Here is a 26643-nt window from a genome sequence, read left to right on the forward strand (position 1 = left end):
ATTGCCCCCTCCCACCCCACCACCTCCCCATTGCCCCCCCCACTACCTCCCCATTTGCCCCACGACCTCCCCATTTGCCCCCCCACCACCTCCCCATTTGCCCCCCCACCCCCTCTGCCCCCACCCCCTCTGCCCCCCCACCCCATCACCTCCCCATTTGCCCCCCCACCTCCCTATTGCCCCCCCACCCCACCACCTCCCCATTGCCCCCCACCCCCTCCCCATTGCCCCCCACCCCTCCCCATTGCCCCCCCACCCCCTCCCCATTGCCCCCCCACCCCCTCCCCATTGCCCCCCACCCCCTCCCCATTGCCCCCCCACCCCCTCCCCATTGCCCCCCCACCCCCTCCCCATTGCCCCCCCACCCCTCCCCATTGCCCCCTCACCCCTCCCCATTGCCCCCCACCCCCTCCCCATTGCCCCCCACCCCCTCCCCATTGCCCCCCCACCCCCTCCCCATTGCCCCCCACCCCCTCCCCATTGCCCCCCCCACCCCCTCCCCATTGCCCCCCCACCCCTCCCCATTGCCCCCCCACCCCCTCCCCATTGCCCCCCCCACCCCCTCTGCCCCCCCCCTCTCCCCTGTTACCTGGAGGACTCCTCAGTGAAGCTGCCCCCGTCCAACAGCCTGACTTTGCAGAAGAGGATCCCGTTCACGAACGGCACCGAAGACAATTCCTCGAGTTCAAAACCAACCCGAAACTTGAATTTCTTTTTCTTGGTCATGATGAAAGCCATCAATTCCCTATTGCCCCCCAACACCACCACCACCACCACCACCCAACACCTTCGCGAGAGGAAGGGCCGACCGATCGCCTTCAGTCTGAGTCCATGGCCAGTGAGTGAGTGAGTGAGAGAGAGAGTGTGAGTGAGTGAGAGAGAGAGAGTGAGTGAGAGAGAGAGAAAGAGAGAGAGAGTGAGTGAGAGAGAGAAAGAGAGAGTGAGTGAGTGAGTGAGTGAGTGAGAGAGAGAAACAGAGAGAGAGAGTGAGAGAGAGAGAGAGGAGAGTGAAGGAAGGAGGGAGGGAGGAAGGAAAGGAAGGGAAGGAGGAGGAGGAGGAGATGGTGGTGGTTGGTCTATGAGAGTGACTTGACTGCAAGACAGACAGACAGACAGACCAGCACAAGGCAAAGGCAAAGCCACCAACAGGTCACTGACTGACTGACTGACTGACTGTGTTGGCTGGAGGAACACTTTCCAGCCAGTCAGGTAGGGAAGTTATTACTGACATCATTGCAATTTCATCCCGCATCACATCCGCTCACAGAAAGAAACCTGTTTCAGCAAAAGACGTGTGTTGTGTGTGTGTGTGCGTTGTGTTGTGTGTTGTGTTGTGTGTGTAAAGCCTCTCTGGTGCACCTGATAGTTTCTTGTGTGTTGGGTTGGGAGCTGCAAGAGACAGGTCACTCACTGTGGGTGTGGGGTGTGGGGTGTGTGGGGGGAGAGATTATAAAAGAACTCGCCTGCTCAGCCTCACTTAAAAGGAACAGTTACATCTTGGGTAATCCATACTTGACTACAATATTATTATTATTATTATTATTTTTTTTGGGGGGGGGGAGTGGTGTGTTGCCTCCTCTCTTTTTTTTCGAGTAAGGGGAAGAAATCCTGCACTCAGTCAGGAGACTGCGCCTCAGGTCCGTATTTGAACATTGGACTCAATATTATTGTCGATTCGTTGATTTTTTTTTAAAAAAAGAGAAAAAGATTCCGGTTGCAATGCTTTTCGAGGGCTGCGTTTGGAATGTGCTCAAAAGCTTAACGTGGGTTCTGAAGCGTTTTTTCCGATCTTAGCGTTTGTCAAAGCCTTTTTGCATTGGATCTGAGGGCCACGTTCGTGTCAATCCGAACCATTTGCGGAGGAAGGGGAGATGGGCAGTGGGGGAGGGAAAAAGATGACCAAAAGCATAGTGGTCAAATAGATGGGGAGGTTTTGAGATGGCCCTCGAAAGGAGATGAAAGGAGGAGGAATGGAGTTCCAGAGAATGAAGGCAAAAAGGTTGAAGGCTCTCACCTGCTGTGGGCAGGTCTGATGGGTGGGGACAGGAGCAGGGCAGGTGCTCACCGACTTGGTAGGCTTTGAGGAGTTACTGTAAACTACACTGATGAAAGCCAATTTATGCACAGGAATGTCCTGCAAACAGTGACCATGCGAGTGTCCCGGGTTTATCTGGAGGATTGTTGGCCAGGATACCGGGAGAAACTCTTCTCTTTTTTTAACTGATGGCACGGGATTTTTAATATCCACCTGAACAGGTAGAAGAACTTTGGTTCAACATCTAATCTAATCTAATGGACTGCACCTCAAGACAAATGCTGCATTACCAGCGCCCCCCACCCCACCCAGCACTGCATTAAAGTGTCATCCTAGAATGTGAGTTCAAAGTCCTGACATAGCTCCTGAACCCACAAAAGTCTGTCTTAGAGGCATGAGTACTTCCAACTATAGTGACCGCAACCGTGACCCAATGATCTGGAAGAAGGCCAGCTTTCTGGACACATGCAGTTCACTGACCAGCGGCTAATCTTGGATCACAATCCACTATAAGGCAGGTTGGAATATTATGGGCATCAATGACTGTACTGTAACAGGGTTCCACTATGTCTGCTTAGGAACAGTTTTGAAGAACGTAGTGATAGATGTAGATTCAGATGAACAAATACTACAAAGGGCAGAAATATTTTTGTGCTCCTTGAATCAGGTAGTAGACTGAAGGAGGCCAGGTTCGAGCAGTGAAAATGAGGGGATGGATGACTATTACTCATTTTTTTTGATCTGATAGAATCTAGCCATATGGTACCAGTAAAGGCGTTAATCTTAAAGTCTCACATTCATGACACAGTAAGACCGATATATACACTAACATCTATTTTTACTTGATGACTATTCTCTTCCCCAGCTCCGTGCATTCATAATATCCTTGTTTGGAAAAATGATATGGGATATCTCATACAAAACTCCAAGTATATATGTCTCTCAGGCTGATCCCACAGGAGAAATGCAGGAAGGGGTCCCTCACACTATCATTCTCTCCTTGCCACGACTGGCTTGGCTGAGGCAGGAGATTTCATCACCCAACAGGGAGATGGAACATGAATGTCAATCAAGACTGGAATTTGAACTCTGTTCAGAATGCTGTGCTCCAGGGTTACGGTTACTCGCTGCTTATATTGAAGCAGATCATCTGACTAAACTAAGGGATTTAGTGGGCTACAAACTCACAGGCCAAATTGTGGCAGGCAGGGGAAGGTCTAGATTGCAATACTGGACTTGGAGTTTCAGTTAAATTATGCTATATATGCATACTGAGAATATCTTTTAAAAATTGAATATACCACTAAATGTGAATTTGACATTTCTTCAATTTAATCCGTCTATTGAAGCAAACTAATGGACAGTCTTATTTTCCTTGTGTAATATTTAGTATCTACTTATTTATCACAGATGGTTACATTTCAAACAATCTACTGGAATGTTGATATTGTAGAATGTCAATTAATATGACTTCATGTTTTGCCCATAGATAATTCATAAGGAATGCTTACTGTACACATGGTACAGTAAGCAATATTTGTTTTCCTTTCTGCTTTAAGGTGGACTTCTGCTCTGGTAAGCAGAATTAGCTTTGTAACTTTGATCTCACAAATATTCAAATCCTATAATTGAACAAACCCAAATCCCAACTCTGAATATGAAGGTATTTTAAAAATTGAACATTATTATGACAAAGTGCGACATATAAACAGGTATTGGATTTAGAATTGTTAATGAAAGATTAAACACACTGCTGTTTGTTCCACTAAACTTAGCATTAAAATAAGATAGCTGCATGAACCATGGGACTGAAGGGGATTAAGGATCCTTGCAACAGTATTGTTTCCTGCAGTATATGTGAATTGTTAGAACATATAACGTTGATACTTTGCTGAATAGATTGCGATTTTGCTTTTGAGCTAGGGGCTTAATCGACTTACATTACATAATAAGATACTTAACATATTTCATCCGTGAATGCACTAGAGGGTGCCTTGCCAGTTGCTATTTCTGTTCTAAAGAAAATAGCCTATGCTATATGTTATTTCAGTCTACTTAATAGACATACATTGTTCACTGTTTTGGGAGCAGAACTCCTGATTTAGGCAAGTGACACAAGATCACTTCAGGGAAGTTGTCTCATTCTCCTTCAATTTCACATTAGCTGGTTTTATAATTTTTGTCTGATTTTAGCGAACACCACATAAAAATTTAAATTAGACACTTAATTTTAAAAGTTTGGACCAGCATTGAAGTGTTTATTTTATTAATAGAGAGTTGATGGGACTCTAGCTCTTAAAAAGTATTAAAAACGAATACTCATTGAGTGCTGATTTGTGGAATTCAGTACATGTGTAAATCTATAATCCTTACTTCTTCTCTTTTCACAGATTTTCCTGGTTGTGTATATTTTTAAATAAAATAGAATCGGCTTGGTTATTTAATAATATCACTGATAAATGCTTGGCTAGAGAATTGTGGTGGGAGCTGTTAGTTCGACTTTGGTGTTAAAGCACCATCTACAGGCCAGACACTTTCAGTGCTGTTATGTTGAACAAAATAAATGAGACCGGTAGTTTCTAAAATCTGGAGCTATAATGAGGGGAAGGGGTCCAGTGTTCAATTCCAACCGCGTTTTATACACTGAATGTCTCCTCAGTTTATCCCATATTAAATGGGTTTTAAGCATTCTCGACTTAGGTAGTGCAATGGGCTCATAGTACAAAACTGCTCTCAATTTATTAATCTATTTGGACAAGCGCGTAGACGCGATAAGGTGCTATATCCAATGCAAGGATTATTAGTATTATTATTATTATATGTGCGTATATACCCCCTCCCCACCCTCTACATTTTCCAAGACAATATGCGATAAATGAAGGACACAGAAATGATTCACCTCACCGTGCATCACCTCGAAGCAACCTAAAGAAAGGTACCGAGATAATCATCTGTTGTTGGGCCTATATGTAAGAAAAATCTAGACTTATTTAACATGTTAGCCATCACCACATCACATTCACTCCACTGAGCTGCGCTATTATAAATGCAGGTTGTTGTTTCCCTCCCGACGTGAAAGACTCTATACCAAGTGCAAGGATTATTATTAGGATTATTATTATTAGATGATGATGTGAACCATCATTTAATCCCTTAGATCAAACCAGTGTCTTGAATTCCTGTTCTTTCCCCCTACGTTCCGAGAATCCCTCAACATTCAGAAGACATGAGCCGCACCATGAAATGGCAACTACCCTTCCTTTAGTTTGTATGTGGGTGTAGTCTCTTGCAAAACACAAAATAAAATTCCCGACTTTACCAGCGAAAGGAATAAACCCACCCACGTTATGACTAAGCCTTGTAAAACCCAATAGAAATATCCCTCGGCTTTCTCTCCTTACGTACCCCACCCCAACCCCCCCCCCAAAAAAAAACTTTTTCCTCAAACTGCGGCCAAGAAAGAAACCGGGAAATCAACTTGAGTACGCGGTGCAAATGAGCAGCGGCGGCGGTGGCGGTGGTGGTGGCGAAACCGGCTAATAAGTCAGTCGTTATGCTAAGTGGTGCCTGTGGCAACAGATGCTTCCTGGTTCTTGTTAGCTGTGGTTGAAAGGGCGTTGTGAGTGTTGGATGTTCCTCCCCATCCCCAGCCTCCATAACATCTCTTCTCTTTCTCTCTGATCTCTCCCTGACTCCAGACTGCTGCAAACAGCCTCCCCCCAACCCACCCCTCCCTGCACCGACACACACAACACACACACACACACACACATAATAACACAGGCTGGAGCGCAGGGCAGGAGATGGAGCTGGTCAGGGGGTTCGTGTTCGCTCAAGCCAACTGCAAGGAAGGCAGGGACGCCGAGAGAGAGATGAGCTACGCCCAGCTGTTCGCCAAGCTGGACACCAACAAGGACGGGCAAGTGGATGTGAAGGAACTGCGCCAGGGACTGCGGGCGATGGGCGTCAACCTGGACACGTCTACTGAGCAGGTTACAAAGTCACAGCTCTTGTCTCTGGGGGAGGGAGGGAGGGGGGGGGGTGAGGGGGAGGGAGTGGGGTGGGGGGTGGTAACCCACCAGGCTTTAAACTCTTTCCCAGCTCAAACCCCACATCACTGGTTGGGTTTTTTTTCCCCCAAAAAAAGGGGGGGAAAAAAATCAACTGTAAGATGGCTGCATGGTGTTGGGTTACAAGGGAGGGAGGGAGGGAGGGAGGGAGGGGGGAGAGGGAGGGGAAGGGAATGAATGGATCGACAGTGTTGGATTACATAGGGAATGGATTCACAGTGGTGCATTGTGGTGCCTTCTCAAGACCCACCTCTTCCACTGTGCTCTCTTGTCACCCTTCTACTCCTACTCTCCTGATCCCGACCCCCCACTCCACCCACCCACCCCACCCACCCACTCAGCTCAGGTCCAAATCCATGACTGTCCAGCGCCTTGGGACGTCCTCCCGACGTGAAAGGCGCTGTACAAACGTAATTTGTTGTTGTTGTAAAGGCAATGATTGCTCAGTTTTGGTGCGTACGGGCAATGAATGAATGGATGTCCTGTGTCGGGTTATAACTCAGCTGTACAAATCAAAACCTCTTACTTCCTATATTTTTGTAGTTTTACTTAATCTGACCAAATAAGCAAATAACCAACAACATCCTATCTAGTTTGTTGCTACAGTTTATAATGTTAAAAAAAACATGCTTCCCGCAGCTTTCCCTCACCTCCGTAACGTTGGAACACGCCTGACTCCATCACTACCTCTCCAAATTCAACATCGTCGTTCTCATCTTTAAATCCTCCGTAGCCTCATCCCACCCTACCTTTGTGGTGCTCTGTGACCTCCCACAACCCTACTTATAGTCCCTTCGACGCCCTCCCCACGTTCAGAGCCCACCTCAAGATTTACCTCTTTGACCACGTTTTCAGTCATCTTTCCCCCCCCCCACTCTCTTTGGTTCCTGTCCACAGCTCGGGTGCTCATTTAGCAGTGTGTGAAGCGAGTTTTGAGACATTGACCTGCAATACAATAAATGTATATTATATTATCAATGGCACTCCATGCACACAATGCACAGGAAGCAATGTTAGTGGCAACCTGAATTTATGGATTTTGGTGATTTTTTCATGGTAGTGGATAACGGGGGGCCTAAGATCGTGCACCAAAATGAGCACGTTATAATGGGGTTACCCTGTACCATAAATCCTACAGACTGCATTAAATCCTGCACACCCTTCCCTATAAACTGAGTGCAGTCTCCATGGGAGTGTAGATAATGATGTATTTTAAGACCAGGAACAGCTGGTTTGATTTGTGCTGGTGTATGTGCACACCTTGATGCTGACTGGACACTTTAATGACTTTACTCACTGGGGTCTTTAATTATAACATGTTCAATTGCTATAGGGTACAGTAACTACACACATTTTGATAATGCCATTTGTTCTGTTTTTCTTACCATTTATCTTCCATTTACCGGTGATTACAGTTAGTGTTGATTCAAGTTTAGTGTGACTTGTGCTCATTTTTTTGCTATGGCACTATGTTTTATATTTTCCCCTCCAGTTTTTTTTTGTTGCCTGTGGATAATGCAAACCTATTTTTCTCCTTAACCTGAGGAACTGAGGATAATTGTCATGTTCTTACAGCTACCCAAGACAATAATGGGTAACTCAGCACAAATCAGTTACGCACACAGCTGTGCTACTCAATATCAACAGCAATATCAATGGCAAGCTGTGCTGTTTTAGTTGGTTAGACTCCAGCAGTACCCCGACACACACACTGGGTCCGCAACCCTTGGCTTTTGCAAACCTGCACCTAATACTTTCCAGAATTAGGTAAACAGGAACCACCCTCCGGGGAGAGAGTGCACATTCCATTCCAACAATCTATCTCTAGGATTTCCATGTGTAGGTGGGATGCATGGAAATCTCAGCTTGGTTTGGATATTCTTAAGCTTGGAGATGGGTTTCCGCATGTGTCAGACACCCAGCTGAACAAAAAAAAGCTTGCTAAGACATTGGGAGAATGCATCTGAATATTCTTGATTGGGCGTATCTGAATTCTTCCAGTCTTCTTAGATGTCTGCAGATTGGATTTCATCTTCTGCCGGACTCAGGCCAGTTTGGATAATAATAATCCTTGTATTTGATGTAGCGTCTTATCACGATCTCCAAATGTCTGCATTGCCAGCATATAACTGCTCTTATTTGCATGTTTGAGACCCTCACATTCTTCTGGTTCACTAACTTTGCAGGGTGAGGCTGCTTTAAAATAACTGGAAATACACATGGTAGATGAATGTGTGTTGTGTTTTCTCTTTATATGCTCAAACATACAAAATGATTCCACTCCATATAGTGGCCTATCTCAGTATAGTATAGTAATTGCCTGATGGGTTCAAAAACAAATGGTCTTATTGGTCTGCCTAAGCCTTCACACCTTAATCATTATATATTATTGTACAAATGTGATACTTAAAAGATAGGACTCCTGATTGTACATGATCATTTCATCATGAAAATTATGGGCCATTGTGATATGATTGCATTAGTTTGCTGGTCTTTTTTGATTTGAGATCAGTTGCTGTGTAATGTAATTAAAATAAAGACCAAAGTGACCTAATTTCTCTGTAGAAATACAATTATATTATAGATGTCAGTATTCTGACCAGTACCAGCAATAAGCTTCTTGTTCTTGGATTGGATTTTAAATCCATCCTTTGTAGTTTTCAAATGAACAGTCTGCCTGTGAGCAAGTGAATGCAGCTCTAGAAGCTAAATGTTTAGTTGTTTTTTATATTGGAGTCATTCAGATTGATTTTGAGGATGATTTGATTTCAACTTGTGCTGACCTCTTGGGGAACAGCTCGCGTTTATATAGGACCCTTCATGAGGGGCAGAGTCTCAGAGCGCTTATTACTACTATAAACAATTTATAGGATGTTAAAATAATTCAGGTGGCAGAATTTTAGCTGTGGAAAGTTTGTCCAATTATTAATTAGAAGGAAAATGAATTTCAGCTGAGTAAGTATTGCTTCATAATCTTTTCACAAGTTTTAGTTATGTATGTTGCTTTTCCATTTCTTTTTGCATTACTTTCCATAAATAGGTGTCAGTTTTGTTCACAATCACAGCAGCAGAGAAACAAAAAAATCACATGAAATACTGAATTGAGGAAAGTAAGTGTGCATCCATCACAAATCATTTCTTATCTGGCTGATTTCAGGCAAATGCTGCCTTGAAATAGTTAAATCTCATTTTGATTTGTAGCACAGAAATTCAACACATTATAGCCCAAGGGCAACACCTAGCACTCTGGGAGGAGCACTGGCTATAACTGTGTTTGCCTGGCTGATGCAGCTTTAAACCAGTATGGAAGAGATTTAAAGCTTTGAACATTGAGTGGCGAAGTTCTTGCTAATATGCAAGGTTTGTAACACAAGAGCAGAGCTAGTTAGACGCAGCTGACTGAACGTAAATGGGATATAAGTGAAGGCCGGTAACTGAAAACAATACTGTAACTGGATGTCCTTTCAGAGCCAATTCAGAAGGATTTTTTCTGTTGAGGCAGTAATTGACTGTGAACACCTAGTTGTGGCAATTTTGCATTAACTGAGCACAGCAAAATCATTTTGAGTGCAACTCCAACTACACAACCAATTTGGGCTAGGGATGTTGTACATGTATTTGCATGTGCCCAAATCAAAGTCTGAAGACAGAGATTATCAGTATTTCGAGCCTGAAGAACTCCCAGCTGAAATCAGGACTGTTACTAGAGTATTTCTTCTAATTCCTTCAGATGAGTTGAGCAGATTCATAGAATGGAAGCAGGTAAGGATTTAATATATATATATCTATACACGCACATATCTGTTATAAACACATATATACTGTATATATGTATATATTAACGGAGTGTGGGAATTTTGTAACTGAAATACTGAGCTTTGAATAAGCAAGCCATTCAATATACTGTTGCTAGTGTAGGGTAGGTTGCTAGATTTTCGGTGTTCCTTTGGAATGTGCTGTGGCACCATTTATGGGATCGCTATCATTGCAAAAAAACACACATTCAAACCTCTATTCATCAGTAGAATCCCTTATTGGTTGGTTAGCATCATTAGTGCCGGTGTGTGGTTCATTTTGTAAATGTGCCCAAGTTACTCTCACTTTATCTGTTTTTGTGACGGGTTGTTTTATTTGCAATTTATTTAAATTATCGGGCTGTGAACCTGTCAGTGTGTAATGCTCAACAAAGTTGATGTCAGGTGAAGCAGGTTTGCAATGTGGAGCACAACATTAGGCTTCAATTTCACTTTCGCCATTCAGGAGAAAGGAGAGGATCAGAGGAAATCATGTGAGAAATCGATCTATTGTAACTGATATGGCCACATGGGACACAATGCCTTAGAAAGGAGATGAGAAGGAAGGGACAGTGTGTACACTGCATTGTTTTAGTCAGTTTACTGGCAATTTTTTTTTTACGGGTTTTTAACTTTTTTTTAAAACTCCACCTTTGCTTTTTCCTATCTTTTGTGAAAAAGAACATTTTCTTATAGCAAGTTTGCTTTATATAAAAAGAACATTTTTTTCTATGTATTGTGAATGAGTCAGAAATATAAACAAGACAATTTGGCGAGGCCAGTCCCCATTTGTCCACCAAAGTCACCAAATGAAACCCAGCATTTCATTGATATTGAAGCACTTAGAGATGTCCTCGCAACATGAAGCACTACATAAATGTAAATTGTATTGTGTGTTATAGATCCTATATCACATGCAAAGATTATTATTATCATCATTTATTATTATGAAGTCCACTGAAGGTGAAGCCCAAAATACAATTGGTTCTTATCCCAGTTACCTATGAACTGATATGGATGGAGTTGTTGATGAGAACGACCATGACCATTTTATGTATTACGTTCCTATCTGTAACAGTTGGCAGAAAGAAATGGGAACTTTACAATATATAATAAAAATCAGAAAACTATAAAACAAAACCAAATAAAGAACAAACACTTTTTTTAAAAAAGCAAGGTTTGCAAAAGTGGAATCATTGCATATAAAGTTATGTGATGTATTAAAATGAATAGTAGCAATACTATTGTTTTTAATGGTGAATTCAAGGCACCATGATCCAGTCCGTCACAAAGCTTGAAAAGACTGGGGGAGAAATCAGATTAGTCAAGGCGAGGTGGTTAAGTAATACCATAGTTGAGTTCAAAATGATTTAAGAAAGGAGAGGGTAGGGGAAGGAAGAATTCTGCAATCTTGTAAGCATTGAGTTAGAGTAGGAAATGGTGCATTCATTTTTAATTTCAGTGAGGAGGAAATAAGTAAGTCTGTAACTGATTCCTGTAAAATGAAAGTCAATATGTTACTAGGTGTCCTGATCATCAAATGGGCTGCCACATTTGCCTACAAAATAGTCACTATGCTTTACAAATCCTGTGAAGCGCTTTGGGACTCCCCCCTGACGTGAAAGGCACTATATTAAATGCAAGGATCATTATTATTATTTGCTGTTGTTGTACATCAGTGGTATTGAGCCAGACCAACACTGGACCAAAAGAGTTAATCTCATGAAAGTGCATCTCCTTATGGTGGCACTGTTGCAACAGATGAGAGGCACTTGCAATAATAATAATAATCCTTGCATTTGATATAGGCATTATCATGTCTTCGAGCGCTTTACAGAATATACTGTAAAGTGAATTGACTGTATGTTTTGTGGGCGAAACGCTGCAACCAATGGTGCACAGCAGTGTCCAACAAACAGTTGTGGATTGAGTGACTACATTATTTTTTTGAAGGAATGTACATTTAGGTTAGCACTCCACTGTTTTATACGATGACTCTCCATTTTTTATTGGAGAAAGAAATGTAAGAATTAATACTCTACTGCAGGTGATAAAACTTTGACTAAAGTTCACATTTTTTAAAATTTCATTTTTAAAACAGAAAATGTTTAAAGCTGGGAACGCTGATCAGGAAGCACAGCTGAATTTCAAGGAGTTTTCCAACTACCTCAGAGACCATGAGAAAAAACTAAAACTGACTTTCAAAAGTTTGGACAAAAATAATGATGGTAAGTCGAGAGCTTCACTGAAACATGTGATAAAAATGATAATATGGCTGTCGGTCCCTGAATTGTTACTGCAAGACGACACCAACCGTATCAAATAAATAAGAGCAAATGAGTTGATAATTCTGGGGCGCTACCCTGTGAGAGGGGCACTATATAATTGCATGTTGTTGTTGTAGTTCAAGGTCCATCTAGAGTTGAATTAAAAAGTTAAAGTTTTTTTTTTCACCCGCGTTAAAATACTCCACTTAGCAGCAGCTTTCTCACGCATTCCAACACCTGATTAGTTCAGTTTGACTCATTGCTCTTTGCTGTGTTGCCAACAAAATATTTTTTTGAGTGGGGGGGGATTACTTGGATGTTATTAGCTGTTTCCTCCAGTGCAGTGTCTTCCTTTAATTTCTAGCTTACCTCCTCCCCGTAGTGTACAGCACTCCCTAGCTGGGAGGCCAGGGGTTTCAAAATGTCTTGGTGCGACTAATTGTTTGGAGGATGTGCTATCACCTCCAGTTAGTTCACTTTGCAATTTTTTTTGTGTGTGTGAGAAAATGTCCTCTCAACCTAGACAGTTATTGAAACCTCATTGTGTGAAAGTTACAGACTCTCTAGACAGTGTATTGCAACAACAAAATGTACTTTGCTATCAGAATAGCAGGTTATCATGCATTAATTATTGTTGACCAAATTATTGGTATACTTTTTTTTAGGAACTATTGATGCTTCTGAAATTGTGGAATCTCTTAAAGGACTGGGAATGCACATCGATCCTCAACAGGCAAAAAAGATCCTTCAGAGGTTAGCTGCTATAATAAACTGTTACTTGTAAATATTCTATTTCTTGACGGTTGTATAGTGACAATGGTTCTGTTGAGCCAGACACACCAGTTATCTGAATGATGAGAGATTTTGAGCACATAAAAGACAAAATATGTGACAAGATTAGATATCCACAATCTTTGCCTTAGAACTGTGGGTGTTTGAAAAGCCAATTTATTTTCCCCACATGCTCACTTTGTCTCCTGAGATTAGCACTCCTTTTCCTTCCTCATTCTGAAACCCACTTATAATCGTCTGCTGCCACTTTGTGGTTCTCTGGCAATAAATCAGGCAGGAAGCATTAAAAGTGATGGCTTACTCTGCACTCAAGAGCAGTCTGTAGTGGAATCATATTTAAGAAGGCCAACAAAGAACTCTGCTGATGTGTCCTTCGTTGCCATAATAAACAATTATGAGCTGGTGGCATTTGAAGTAAAACGGTAGGTTCCAGGGAAGGAAACCTTAAAAGATACAGCACTGGTGGGTCGGGATACCTGACGTCTAGTGCTGCAAGAGAAGAAAGATTTTGAAGCGGAATGACAGAGATATCGTACGAGCAGGCATTATCTGGAGACTTGGAGGAGTTGTATGATTTCAAAGGAAAGCTGAAGGAATCGGTCTGAGTGCAGCAGGAAGGGAAAGTCTCCGAGTCATGAAATGGGAATCTGGATCTGCAGACTCAGTGCAAGGTTGTTCAGTTTTTATTTCCACAATCAGTTTAGCTTAGGTCCCCGAATGTCTTGCTTAAGATGGTTGGGCCACACCTAGAGGACTTTGCACTGTTCTGGTTAATATCACATAACGGAGCCTTTATAGTTGGCCAACAGAATGAAATGATTAATAATCCTTGCATTTTTTGATATAGCACCTTAACATGTGTTTGAGATGTCTCAAAGCGCTTCACAGAATGTACTGTAAAGTCAACTGACTGTATATTTTGTGGGCAAAATGCAGCAGCTAATAGCCCACAGCAATTAAATTGAATATTTCTTGATTTATGCCATAAATCAAGAAATATTCGATCAAGAAAAGAACTGAAAACCCTAGATTTTTGCGAATGTTCAGTGGGCAGCTTCTTGACAGCCACGGATTGGCCACCGTTGCTTTAGAAGCAGTGCAGAAAGAAGCTTTGAGGCTAATAACTGATTTTCTGGAGTCCTGTAGCTCAGTGATTATAGCGAGAAACCTGGGTTCGATTCCCGGCAGAGCCAAACCTTGGGTAAGTTTCCTTACTCCACATGTCTGAAAATAATTCCTCAAAAATAAAAATGAATAATAATTTGTTCACTGAATCCATCACTGTTTGTGGGAAACTGCTGTGCGCAATTGGCTGCTGGATTTCGCCCACAAATATACAGTCAATTTACTTTACAGTATATTTCTGTGAAGCGCTTTGAGACGTCTAGAATATGTGAAAAGCACTATATCAAATGCAAGGATTATTATTGTTATTGGGAGGATGAGGAATAACGACAAAGAGGGTGTAAGAGAAAATACTTTTCATGTCGAGGAGTATAGAAAGTGAAAATGAAAGTAAACCCAGAAAAGTGCTTTTGGGTATGTTAAAACACCGGACAAGAGGACACAGGTTCGGGTTCCTGAAGTTTAACTTTACGACTGACAATAGGAAGTATTCCTTTACGTAGAGAGTAATTAACAGCTGGAATAGGTTATCAGGAAGTAAATCCTTAACAAAGTTTGTTTTATACCTGTTTATCAGAAATTATACTTTTACTCACCTATGTATACCCCACACACAAGCATACCAATTCTGAGAAGTTTGGGTGTGGCTAAGATGTGGCCGTATCTCATTGTTGCCAGCCTATTTTTGTTCACTGATAAGTCTGTGCACCCATGTACGTTAAGGCTGATATTGAGGATTTTGTGTCATGAAGCAAAAGTGCTCAGTGAGGGCAGTGCAGTTGCCTTGCTCTGCAAGTTTAACTCCATGTTGAATGAGGAGGGTTTACACTGCAAATTAAGAAGTCTGAAGAACGGCATCCAGGTTTGCACTGGAGCTTTGCTACTATAAACAACAACAACAACAAGATTCCATTTATAAAGCGCCTTTCACGTCAGGAGGACGTCCCAAGGCGCTAACGAGCACCATGCTGATTCCATCTCTATATAAATGTCATTTGAGGTAAAATGTTCAGTGCTTTTTTTAAAAAAATGTGTTGTTTTGAAGATTTTGTTTTTGTTCCATTTCCGGCTATTTGCTACAAATTTCCTTTACAAATTTCCTTTACACCTCCGTTCATTATCCTCAACCTAATTGCTTTTAAATTAAGAAGTCAGTATTCTGCTGAGTTTATTCAGTTGGTTTAAAACAGGGCAGAGGCAAGCTTTTTTTAAATTAGTGATTGTGTCTAACTGAAATTTTTAAAGTTAAACTAGTACTTTTAAGGTTATTGATAATAGGGTGTAATTTCAAGTTTCAAAACTTCCTTCAATATTGACTATCAATTATCTAGATGTGTTGGAGTTGGAATCTTACAATACCCAGGTTTTAATGCCAATGGCATGAAGCCAGGTCTCCACGATCCTTCTGCTCGTGGACTACAGATTTTGTTTGCCAGGAAGTGGGATCAAGCAGGGTCTGATGATTTTGTTTAGCAAAAAGCTGTGATCTGTGAATTTGAAAGTTGCGATCTAGAAGTCAGATGAGTAGCTCAGCTTTAAGGACATCGGCATTGACCATGATGTCGGGGAAGGAGGTGCACATAAGGGCATTTTTGACTTGATGCTTAAGAACTTAATAAATTTAGACCTACTGTATAATTTCTGCGCAAGAAATTATTTCATCTGCGACCAGTTGACCCAGAAATGGGACCAGTGGTCATTTTGTCATAGACCTGGTCGATGCAGTGACTGATTTTATGGATCTAAGACGTGCTGCATTATAGGCGATATCATGTATAAGTAGCCCCGTGTCTTTGTTCAGTGATGACTTTTGTAAAATTCCTTCAATGGCAATTAATAAATTGATGGCATCCTCTTGACTGATGTATTGCTCATTAAAGTGGCAGGCCAACCTACACTGGAGCACTTTCACCTAAGTCAGAAGATTGTGGGTTCAAGACTCACTTTCAGACTTTGAACTCAGTCTAGGCTGACACTCCCGTGCAATGCTGGGAGTATGCTGCACTTGATGGCGGTGCCGTCCTTCAGCTGGAAAATTAAACCGAAGTCTTGTTTGTGCCTGTTCAGGTGAACGTTAAAAGCCCATGGCATTATTAGGTAAGAGAGGTGAGTTTCTACCATTGTTCTGGCCAACAACTCTCCAAATAAAATTAGTTGATTTGTTTAGTGGTTGTTTGTGGGATGTTGCTGTGTGTAAATGGCTACGGCATTTTCTACAATATACACTACACATTGGAATAAATCGCTGAGACACTTGACAATCTGAAGGGCGCAATATCCAATGTAAGGATTTACTATTAGGGTTTATTAAGAAGATTGTGTTAGATAACTAACTGCTTTCTATTTGCAGTATAGATGCAGATGGGACACTGACAGTGGATTGGAATGAATGGCGGGACCATTTTATGTTTAATCCAGCTACGAGCATTGAAGAAATCATTCATTTCTGGAAACATTCTACGGTGAGCAAAGTCCCTGTGAACTTAATGTTTTCTTACTTGCTGAAATTCTGATATTTTTGAAGGGATTTCAAGGAATTGGCGGTATGTGCATTTGCTATCAGTAAGGTCTTTAATTCTGTAAGAAAAAGTGTTAATTGTTTACCAATGTGTTATTCTAATTTAGCCTCTTTCTAATATTTAAATCATTGAATTTAACACTGCCATTCGTGCAATGGAAATCACAGACAAAATTTAGCCAAATATTCAAAATGAAGCTGCACTCGCTTTTGTGGGCAGTGGTAGCTTTTTGTATAATTCTAAATTTGTATATTTCATTTTTTTAATAGAAGTAGAGGAGAAGTCTGAAACGATCATACCAGTACATTTTACATCACACACTAAAACTAAACTTTAAAAGTTTTCATTTAATCTTGTTTGGATACATCTGACACAGCATCACTTATTTCCCCAGCTAACAAGTACATCCTCTTGTGATGGTGATATCTATCCTCTTACCTGTTTTCATTGTATTATGAAAACACAGTTTTATTTCATCAGCGTCTTAAATGTAGCAAGAACCTGGCACAAAGGTCACAAGCAAACATTGTCTTTAAGGACATGTATCATGCACTATAATCTTAATGGTTACTAATCAATTTTTATTATATTCCTTTTTATTCAAAGTATCTGTTACCTCCTTTTTTGCCATTTTATGTCCCGAAGACTTGATTACTGTAATTCTCTTTAACTTGATTTCTCCTGGTCGAATATATTTTTCTGAATCATTCCGTTCATGCATTTCAATATTCTTTTGTTTCACTATGATTTTTTTGTTCGGAAAGATCATGCTGCCATGTTATTTTATATGAAGCTTGTTTGGATTTGCTGCAGTATTACTGAGCAGGCACAAGGTCTGTTCAGAGTACAGAATGAAGTCGCCGTGATTCTTGTATTAACAAAGCTTAAAGGAATACAATTTTCTATTTTACAGAAAAATATAGTGTGTAAAATGGAAAAGATTGATTCACATGTTATTAAGCATAAACGTCAGCCACCAGTAAAGGCTTTCGGTTGCATCAGCAACATTTTTTCACTCCATGAGACAGTAATTGAACCCTAACCTTACTGTAAGCAGCTTGGCATTCCAATAATAGATAACCTAGATATTTGCTGCTTGTGATGATCTTCTCCGTTTAGCAGAACAATTAATAGGGGGGAAGGAAACCCTGAAGTTGTCTGTCCTGAATTAAATGTGGCAGTAGAAAATCCTTTTTAAAAAAAATTCAGGTAATATTTAAATTTATCATTCATACGTCATTCCGTTCATGACAAACATCACTGCATATGGATTGTAATGGATTAAAATTTGCAATCCAAAAATAGTTTACAAACCATTTAGCGATCTGGTGATCATTCAAATTGAGGTGCTTATTTTGACATGTGCTCATTGCAGATCCCCAAAGCAATTCACTGAAGACGAGTTATAAAAACTGTAGCAAATCGTTTTTTTAAACAAAATAAACACCACAAGTCTATTTATCATTTTGTACAGTAATTAAGTCTGCTGTCAGAGGAGCTGTATTGATAGGTCATCTGATGACAGGACGTAGAACACAACAAGGAATAAAATAGTATCAGAAGGGAAAAGTAACAGCATGATCAAGTGTGTCTTAGAGCACAGTGCTGAAAAATAAAAACATTTTTTAAAAAATGCTTGTGAATATACATTCTTTTTTTAATAATAAAAGCTACTTCGCACTGATTACATGCTGCATCTTATTTGAACCGACGGCATTATTTTGTAAAAGTATCTGCTCACATTAAGGTGAATCCAGAAAATGTTTTTGATATAATGTATTAATGTTTGCTATGTTAATCACTTACGAACACCTTGATGGATTATCTGCCTAGTCTTTAAAAGGCTGCTTAAATCAGAGGACAGACCCCAAAGCCATTTGTGCTCTGATGCCTGAGCACTCGAGTTCCTGCTCTGGTTCAGTAAAGGGAAGCTGTAACAAGCTGGCTGTAACGGTAAAAAGGGTTGTGGCAAGATCAGGATGGTAGTATTTCAGCCACGATGCAGGCAAAAGTTATTGATTGATGTGGACGAAGATGGCACAATCTCAGAATGGGTAGGTGCAGATACTTATTTGATAGGACCAGCGGAGACATAATGAAGGGAAGAAAGGCTTTTGTGTGCTGTTGTTACTCTAGCAGAAAATCCAGTGATGTCTAGTTCTAGAAATGTATCAACTTACCATCTCTGATCAGTGGAAAGCTTATTAAGTAGAGACTATAAACTCGATTTTTCTTTTTTAAAAAAAATCCACAGATTACTCTTTTGAAATTCTGTCAATGAATATTATTGCATAGAAAGGAAAGATAATGCCACCTGTCGTCATTTTATTCTACATCATAGAGACTCAGCATACATTTCGGCTGCACCTATAATATCTTAATTGATGATCTTTTATTGTCATTTTATTTTCAACAATAAAACATCATCAATTAAGATATTATAGGTGCAGCCAAAATGTATGCTGAGTCTCTATGATGTAGAATAGTTTTTAGAACGCTCATCAGGTACAGTACCTTACAGATGTGGTGCTTCATTTCTTCAGGTTTTGGACATAGGTGATAGTCTAACAGTACCAGATGAATTCACGGAAGAGGAGAAAAAAACTGGCATTTGGTGGAGACAACTAGTGGCTGGGGGGATGGCTGGGGCTGTTTCCCGTACTGGTACAGCCCCCCTCGATCGCCTTAAAGTCCTAATGCAGGTACATTGTCAAATATTGGTGCATTATAACACTGCATTATGTGTGTCTTTTTAATTTCTTGGTATCCTTCACTGATTTTCAACATATGCACCAGTTTAAAATTATAATATCTGCCAAGAAATATTTTCTATACATTTTGTGTTCCAAATATTGTAAACTGGAAGTGTACACAAAATTGTGCATTATTTATAATTTACATTCTTTAATAATCATTCTCAATAATGCCTGCGAATAGAACTCTTGTAAAATGGCTTTGCGAAGTTTCGATGCGATGAGACGGGATAAAAGTTCTTTTATTTTTGTGTAATCATCAAAAAATTCAATAGCATCTAAGAGATGAGTCATTGTGAGTTCCCTTAAACGGTGTAATTACTGTCTGGTGTGTAACTGAGCCACACAGATCACCTTCCAGGTTTGATCGCCTTTCTGTGTTGAGTTAATTGATCTTGGCCAGGGCAGCATTAGGGAAAACTACAATTAACCATCAACACCTCCACATGTGTGCTGGAAGGCACAAGAGATTGTGGAATGGTTGATACAATCTATCAAAATGAAGCACCTGCTTGATGTTAATGAAAATATTAAGGAAAAACATATATTCACCTGCCGATTTCAAGAACTAACTAATTAAAGCCTGAAGAACCATGGAGTTGACCGCCATTGAGTTAACCACACACAGAAAAGGTAAAGCAAAGACTCTCCCTCTCTGTGTATGGTGCTTGGATGGAACCCTACTCATTCTAGTAAGCGCATTTGACTGTTTTTCAATGTATTCACTTTGTATAAAGTATCATAAAATACCTAAATGAATGTTACGCAATCAGTATTCTATTCCTATGTAAATGCTGTATGTTCATGATATTAATCTGAGTGATTTCATTTGTTCTTGCTATAGAAGAGCCTGTGCTTCTAGGGAGGTTTAAGAGGATTATTTTTTTCTCAAAGAAGAAACCTTGCGTCCAACACAACTGATAGTTGTACAAACTGGAGCACAAGGAATTCTGCACAACGCAATCTGCAGTCTCTCTAGAATCTAAGGATTTGACAATGCCAGTAAATAGCAAAATTAATCCTTGCATTTAGTACAGCCCCTTTCACGGTGGGTGGATGTTTGAAGGCACTTCACAGGATTAAGACTCACATGCTTTCTTAGATTCATGTGTGACAAGAATTCTGCCTACAATATGCTTAGTGATGCCACATGGCGACACGTTACAGCCTGCCCTTTCTGTGGCTTTAACTGATGGACTCAATTGCAATCTACTCTGTAGCGAGGTCGAGAGGTCACTTATAATTTGTTCTTCAAAGTGGGATTTTTTTAAACAGATAAATGGATGGCTGCCTGGAAGCTTTGCACACAATACAACCATTAGCTATGCAAATCATAGGTGGGGCAATCAGACTATGAAAACACCAGCATTGATGGTGGGTGTGATGGAAGTATAAGAGGGCATAAGATGTTGATATTGCAGAGGTGAAAGAAGGTGAACCTAGTGATTGAACAGATGTGGGGTTTGAACAGAATACAAAATGCACATTCCACCTGAGCACAGATTGAAGAAACAAACTATTTTGTATTTCGATGAACAGACAGAAGTCCCAGTTGCTCCATGAGCAGATGCATCAGTTAGTAGATTTGAGAGTCTCTGAACTTGAAATTGGGAGTGTCCTCTAATTGCACTACCAATGTTGATATAAAAAGGATTCAATCCAACACATCACACTTGACCATCTTCAATAAATAAACATAACTGCTCTAAAAGTGTCTTTTGTTGCATTGCACGTGCACGATCCTTGGGGATAAAGACTGCAGAATATTGACAAAAACCCTCTTCACGCACCTTTTTGTTACACACACACACCAGCTGTTTCTTTAAACCTCTGAGTGAGATGTCAATGAAGTGATGAATTGTGGTCAGTTTTATGCTATGGGGCCATGTTCACCAAGTGTGAGTTGAGACCGCTGTTCCCTCTTAGCTGCGTGTGTGCCCAGCTGTGCAGCAGTCTGTTGAAGGCCGCGCACTTTTTTTCACGGCAGCACACACAGCCTTTAAAAATTAGAGGAAACATAGGTTGAGACTGCACAAAATCATTACACATTACAGCTCAAAGGTTTGATTCAATTCAAATGCAAAAGTGAAAGGCCAATGTGCTAACTCATTGCACCATCCAGTTCCCTTAATTAAAAGTACACTACCTTAAATGTGGTAACCCTTCAGAAATGTAGAGTAGTACGTTTGCATATTATAGAACATGTGGGCATTATATATTTCTTGTCTCTTTTGAAGAATCCATCTCTGCAGATTTGTGGTGAAAATAATAGTTTTATAGAAGAATCTATAAGTTAAGAAGCTTTGCCACTAATTTCTTTTTGACAAGCTCTTTATTCTTTTAAAACTAGGTGCATGCTTCTAAGACAAACAAAATGAATATGTATGATGGATTCAAACAAATGCTGAAAGAAGGCGGAATTATTTCCCTGTGGCGTGGAAATGGCATGAATGTCTTTAAAATAGCACCTGAAACAGCGCTGAAGTTCACAACATATGAACAGGTACAGACAGCATTTTGTTTCAGTCCAGCCGATTGCACACAAAGCAGTGTCATGGATATTATTATTTATTATTTTTCACACTAAAGTGATTGCTTACAGGTCAAATCCTTGTTCAACATTCTGGATGGCTGGATTTTTATCTTTTTAACCTGTGCTTTTCTTCAATATGACTTGGATCAGCCATACAATGTTCATCAGTGTCCCTTTAGGAAGGTTGAACGGCTGTCTGATGTTACCTTAGCTTTGAATCTTTTTAGCCCACTAAAGCATACAGTCCTTGCTGGATAAATGTACAAGATCCACAAAGAGGTACAAATGCACAAGTCATAACCTTTCTACATTCATGGGTCCTCGAAGAGCCATTGAGTGGAGCAGGATTAAATTAGAATAGTAAATGCTATTTTAAAGTTATTGGGTTTTTTTTCTTCACAGTATAAAAAGCTGTTTGCAGGGGACAGGAAAACTGTAGCTCCACATGAAAGATTTATGGCTGGTTCCTTGGCTGGTGCCACAGCACAAACCATCATTTATCCCATGGAGGTAAGTAAATTTAAAATACACATTCAGAAGAAATGCCAAGCAAATCTTAGGGAAATGGTTACAATATTACCCATATTATTTCCCAAAAGGCAAAGATAAACTTTATAATTAGATTCCCATGCCAGGTGTTATTCTGGTCGAGAAGCATCTAAAATGTCCATGTATATAATCTAGTTTTTAATTGAAATTGTAGTTTACAAACATAATTGCTATTAAACCAATTTTTTTTATATACTCAGTTTATTTTGTAACCATTACAAAATTGCTTAGAATCTGCACAATTCAGCACTCTGAAAAGCTTGTCGAGTAGCGAGTTTAACATCGATTGCAAAGTGATGCTAAATAAAGAGAGCAAATTTGGATCCTGGAGCAATTTCTTCTCAATACATGTCCTTGTCTCTAGATAGTGATTGTGGACATATGGAGTGCTCAGCACGCACGGCCCAGTAGAACATGTAGGTTTTATTTCCTGTCCACCCGTGTCCCATTCCAAATTGTTTATCTGGTTACAGTATCAGGGCGTATATTCTACCATGTTCTCCAAAGGCGACATGACCAAAACAGCTCTCGTTCTAGTACATGGAATGATTTTTAAAAACGGCACTTTTTTTGTTCTTTATGTATGAATAGTGTGAAATGTAATTACTAGAGTTTTACTTGCATGGAATAATACTTTGACATGCTGCTTCTCTTTATGTCGATCGTTGTCATTGTTAGGTTCTGAAGACCAGACTCGCCTTGCGTAAGACTGGCCAATATGGGGGAATAACCGATTGTGCCAAGAAGATTTTGAAGAAGGAAGGCCTGATTGCCTTTTATAAAGGCTACATTCCAAATATTTTAGGCATTATTCCTTATGCTGGTATAGACCTTGCAATTTATGAGGTATGCACATAAGTTGTGAAATGATTGTAGTTTCTAATAATCATCTTCAGAGATGGTTGTGATTGTAGAACTGAAGGATAATGAAAGACTTTTGACCTGCAGTCTGTTCTTTGTATACCGTAGTTTGTAACCAGCTCCTTAGCCACTAAACTTACAAAATCTATTACTGTGTGCAGCAGAAATCCATCCCTAGAAGGCAAACCTGATTAGTTAGTGGACTCTGCATTAGTCTCTTATAGTGTCTCACACTTACACATGCATGGAGAATTCCACGCATCCTACCTACACATGGAATCACATTTGATTTAAATTTTAAATGTTCAGTGCATGTTTTCTGTCTGGTAGCTGTAAATGTACACTCTGCCCCTTGAGCAAATCAAAGTGCGTAGCTTGTGCCACAATTTACTCCCTTTTTTTCCCCTCTTCTGGCCTTAAGGTTCAGGAGATAGTTTATTGCACAACTGATATTGGTGCAGTCACATGTCTATGTCACACGTGGCTGGATCTGTGGAGTGGATCCAGTCGGGTCAGTAGTATCTCCACCAGAGGCAGAGCATCACACCACCATCTCCTTCTTTACTTTGCTGAGTAAACACCCATGTTTATCATGTTGTTTTGTGGTTACTGAATCATTTACCCAAACTGGCCCGATATTGTGCAAAATGCACAATAACAGGCTGGCTTTTATTTGGAGCAGATTTCAGTAACTTTAACATGTTTTTGTTATTTTGAATCAATCCAGGGATTCAGATAACATTAACCCCTAAATATTGTTTCTGTTGAGTTCAGAATAGAACGGGTACGTTACAAAACATCATGAATGGAATACACTGTGTCCTATTGTTCCTTTCATCCCTTAATATTTTGAAAAACAAACTATTTATTATGTTTAAAAAGTACTTTTCATTGTGTTGAAGTAGTTAGACTGAAGCTAGTAAACTAATTTTGTTTTGGTGAGTTAGGTGTCTTGCAGAAACCCATCAACTTGCTTAAGAATATCCAAATCAGTCTGAATTTCCATGAATGTCACCTACACCTGGAAAATCCTATTTCTGGAGTGGAAATGTCATGCGAAAATTGACTATACCAGCCATTTCTAAAGCAAATCAGCAAGGAACCTGTATTTGTATCATGCCCTGTGTGTGTGACATCATTGATTTGTTTTCAGACGCTGAAAAACACCTGGTTGAATAATTATGCCAAGGACTCTGCAGATCCAGGAGTTCTGGTTTTACTAGGCTGTGGTACAGCATCTAGTACCTGTGGTCAACTTGCCAGCTATCCCTTAGCCCTGATCAGGACACGCATGCAAGCACAGGGTAAGTAAGGTGTTTGATCACTCATAAATATAGCTTACAATTTCTTCCCTTTATAGACTCTCCATACAGATTTTAAAAAAACTGTAACTTATAACCAACCCATAGAAGCATTGTAATCTGTAATGGTGATGCAATATTAAAATGTCTCTTGTTAGGGCATTAGGAGAAGGTCAGTTTATCAAAAAATATGTGTCTTTCTTTATACATAAGAGTGGTTTGAAGTTTTTGTATTCCAGGCCAGATAGACTGGATGAATGCCTTCTTCTTTCATGCCTGCTCAAATTCGTGCTTTTTAGTGAAAAAGTACAACTAGCTGCACTATCCATGTTGTTTAAATTAATCAGTGCAGCATAATAATAAAAAATGAAATACTGTTTCATTTTTGCAGCGTCACTGGAAGGAGGGGGACATCCGCAAAACATGGTCGAACTATTTAAAAGCATCGTGGCTAAGGAGGGAGTGCTTGGACTCTACCGAGGTCTGGCTCCTAACTTCATGAAAGTTATTCCTGCTGTATGCATCAGCTATGTCGTCTATGAGAACATGAAGTCTACCTTGGGAATTGTATCCAGATAAAGTGGATTATGTCCATGCAGCCAGATACAGGGGAGGGGTTGAGGGGAAGAATTTAGCAGCTTATTAAATTAAAATGAATTCTTCAAACTCTGAATGGAGTTGGAAGCAGCATAGTTGATATGAACTAGAGTACCTTTTTCTTAAATATTACTCATGACAATTCATTGCTGTGAAAACACAGGAGTAATACATTTTAGCATCATTCCTTGAAGATTGTGAAAAAGCTTTGTCTTTCGGACAAAGTCCTTCACCACAAAAGGAGCCGATTTATTCTTTGCTGTAATTGTCTTCTTCAAAGAGTAGAATCCTAAATTTTTACTTCTGGCTTTCAATTTAGCAGTTATATAATTGAAACTGATTGAATTCAAAAACTTTTTAAACAAAAGTCTTCACGGCTTTTTACAGTCCTGAATGCTGTAGCTGAATGTTATGAAGTATAATTAGGTGTTTACAAAAATATAGAATTTTTTTTAACTGTTGTCTTTGGAATGATTTTTAAATGACATTTTATTTCTGTTTTGGGGCTTTATTGTGATGCTACATTTGTGAGGTGGGAGCAAGCCGTCAAAACCGTTTTTTTAATCACAGGTTCAAGGATTCCACAGTCAGATAAGAACATACTCAGGTGTTTAATATAATGGAAAAAAGTAGTAATAGCAGAATCAACATGCAGTTAATTTCCTTGGAAAAGTTAACAATAAAATAATAATCCATACATTTCATATAGCACCTTTCATGTCAGGAGGATGTCACAAAGTGCTTCACAAGATCTACTGTAAACTTCAGTGGTTGTGTGTTTTGTGGGCAAATTCCCACAAATTAAGACGAGACTTGTGAAACTGCATTAATAATTGGAAAATTCCTAGCAATCCAGTATCTTTCAAAACTTGATTTCTTTAGTTGAATAATTGTAAATTAGGAATCCGGATAACTCTCCACTAAGGTGTTTTTGTTTCTATATTTCCCATTGTTTTGTGTGAAGAGTGTAGTGCAGCTTGAAACGGGAGATATTTTAATCTTTTATCTGAACTTTTATCTGAAGAATTAAATTAGGAAGAAGGATGGGTGTAAAAATTGAACTTTGTTTACTAGAAATCTTTTGACCACTCCAACCAAGTAGGAAAACCAGTCCTTTATAATAACTGGGGAACGAAAATAGTTCTCAACTTCTTTCTGCTAGTTTACTGATGGGACTTCTGATTCGGAACGATTTAAAAAAAAGACCATTTCTCTGATTTGTTGACCCAAGGACCAAGCCACAAATCGATTTTTACCATCCACGTTTGTAATTCATAATTGTCATCAGTCCAAATAGATTCCGATGGTTTGGTGCTTGAAATAACTTTTGTATCGTATATCATACTGGCAGTGAGCAATGGAGCAGTAAAATGTATTATGTGGGCGTCTTGTTGTCTCACTGTGCCGCATGCCATTAAAATGATAAACCGTAATGCCATTTGTATTT

The 26643-nt window shown here is 39.9% G+C and overlaps 2 protein-coding genes across 2 annotated transcripts in view; one reads left to right on the plus strand and one right to left on the minus strand.

Annotated features, from left to right (window-relative positions):
• The window catches only part of fam102bb (family with sequence similarity 102 member Bb), a 32793-nt gene extending 31936 nt beyond the window's left edge, over positions 1 to 857 (minus strand). The window contains exon 1 of the mRNA XM_042334988.1: positions 590 to 857. Within this exon, the coding sequence (XP_042190922.1) occupies positions 590 to 738 (149 nt within the window). The 5' untranslated portion in view covers positions 739 to 857. The remainder of the gene's footprint in view (positions 1 to 589) is intronic.
• A 4617-nt stretch (positions 858 to 5474) lies between these two features.
• LOC103174757 (calcium-binding mitochondrial carrier protein SCaMC-1) lies at positions 5475 to 25919 on the plus strand. Its single transcript, XM_007887298.2, has 10 exons — positions 5475 to 6027; positions 12001 to 12127; positions 12832 to 12919; positions 16434 to 16545; positions 19146 to 19304; positions 21706 to 21858; positions 22291 to 22398; positions 23116 to 23283; positions 24452 to 24602; positions 24991 to 25919. The coding sequence occupies exons 1-10, from the start codon at positions 5839 to 5841 to the stop codon at positions 25176 to 25178; spliced, it is 1443 nt and encodes a 480-aa protein (XP_007885489.1). The 5' UTR covers positions 5475 to 5838; the 3' UTR covers positions 25179 to 25919.
• The last annotated feature ends 724 nt before the right edge of the window (positions 25920 to 26643 follow it).

Source organism: Callorhinchus milii, unplaced genomic scaffold, assembly GCF_018977255.1.
Source record: "Callorhinchus milii isolate IMCB2004 unplaced genomic scaffold, IMCB_Cmil_1.0 Scaffold5, whole genome shotgun sequence".
NCBI lineage: Eukaryota > Metazoa > Chordata > Chondrichthyes > Chimaeriformes > Callorhinchidae > Callorhinchus > Callorhinchus milii.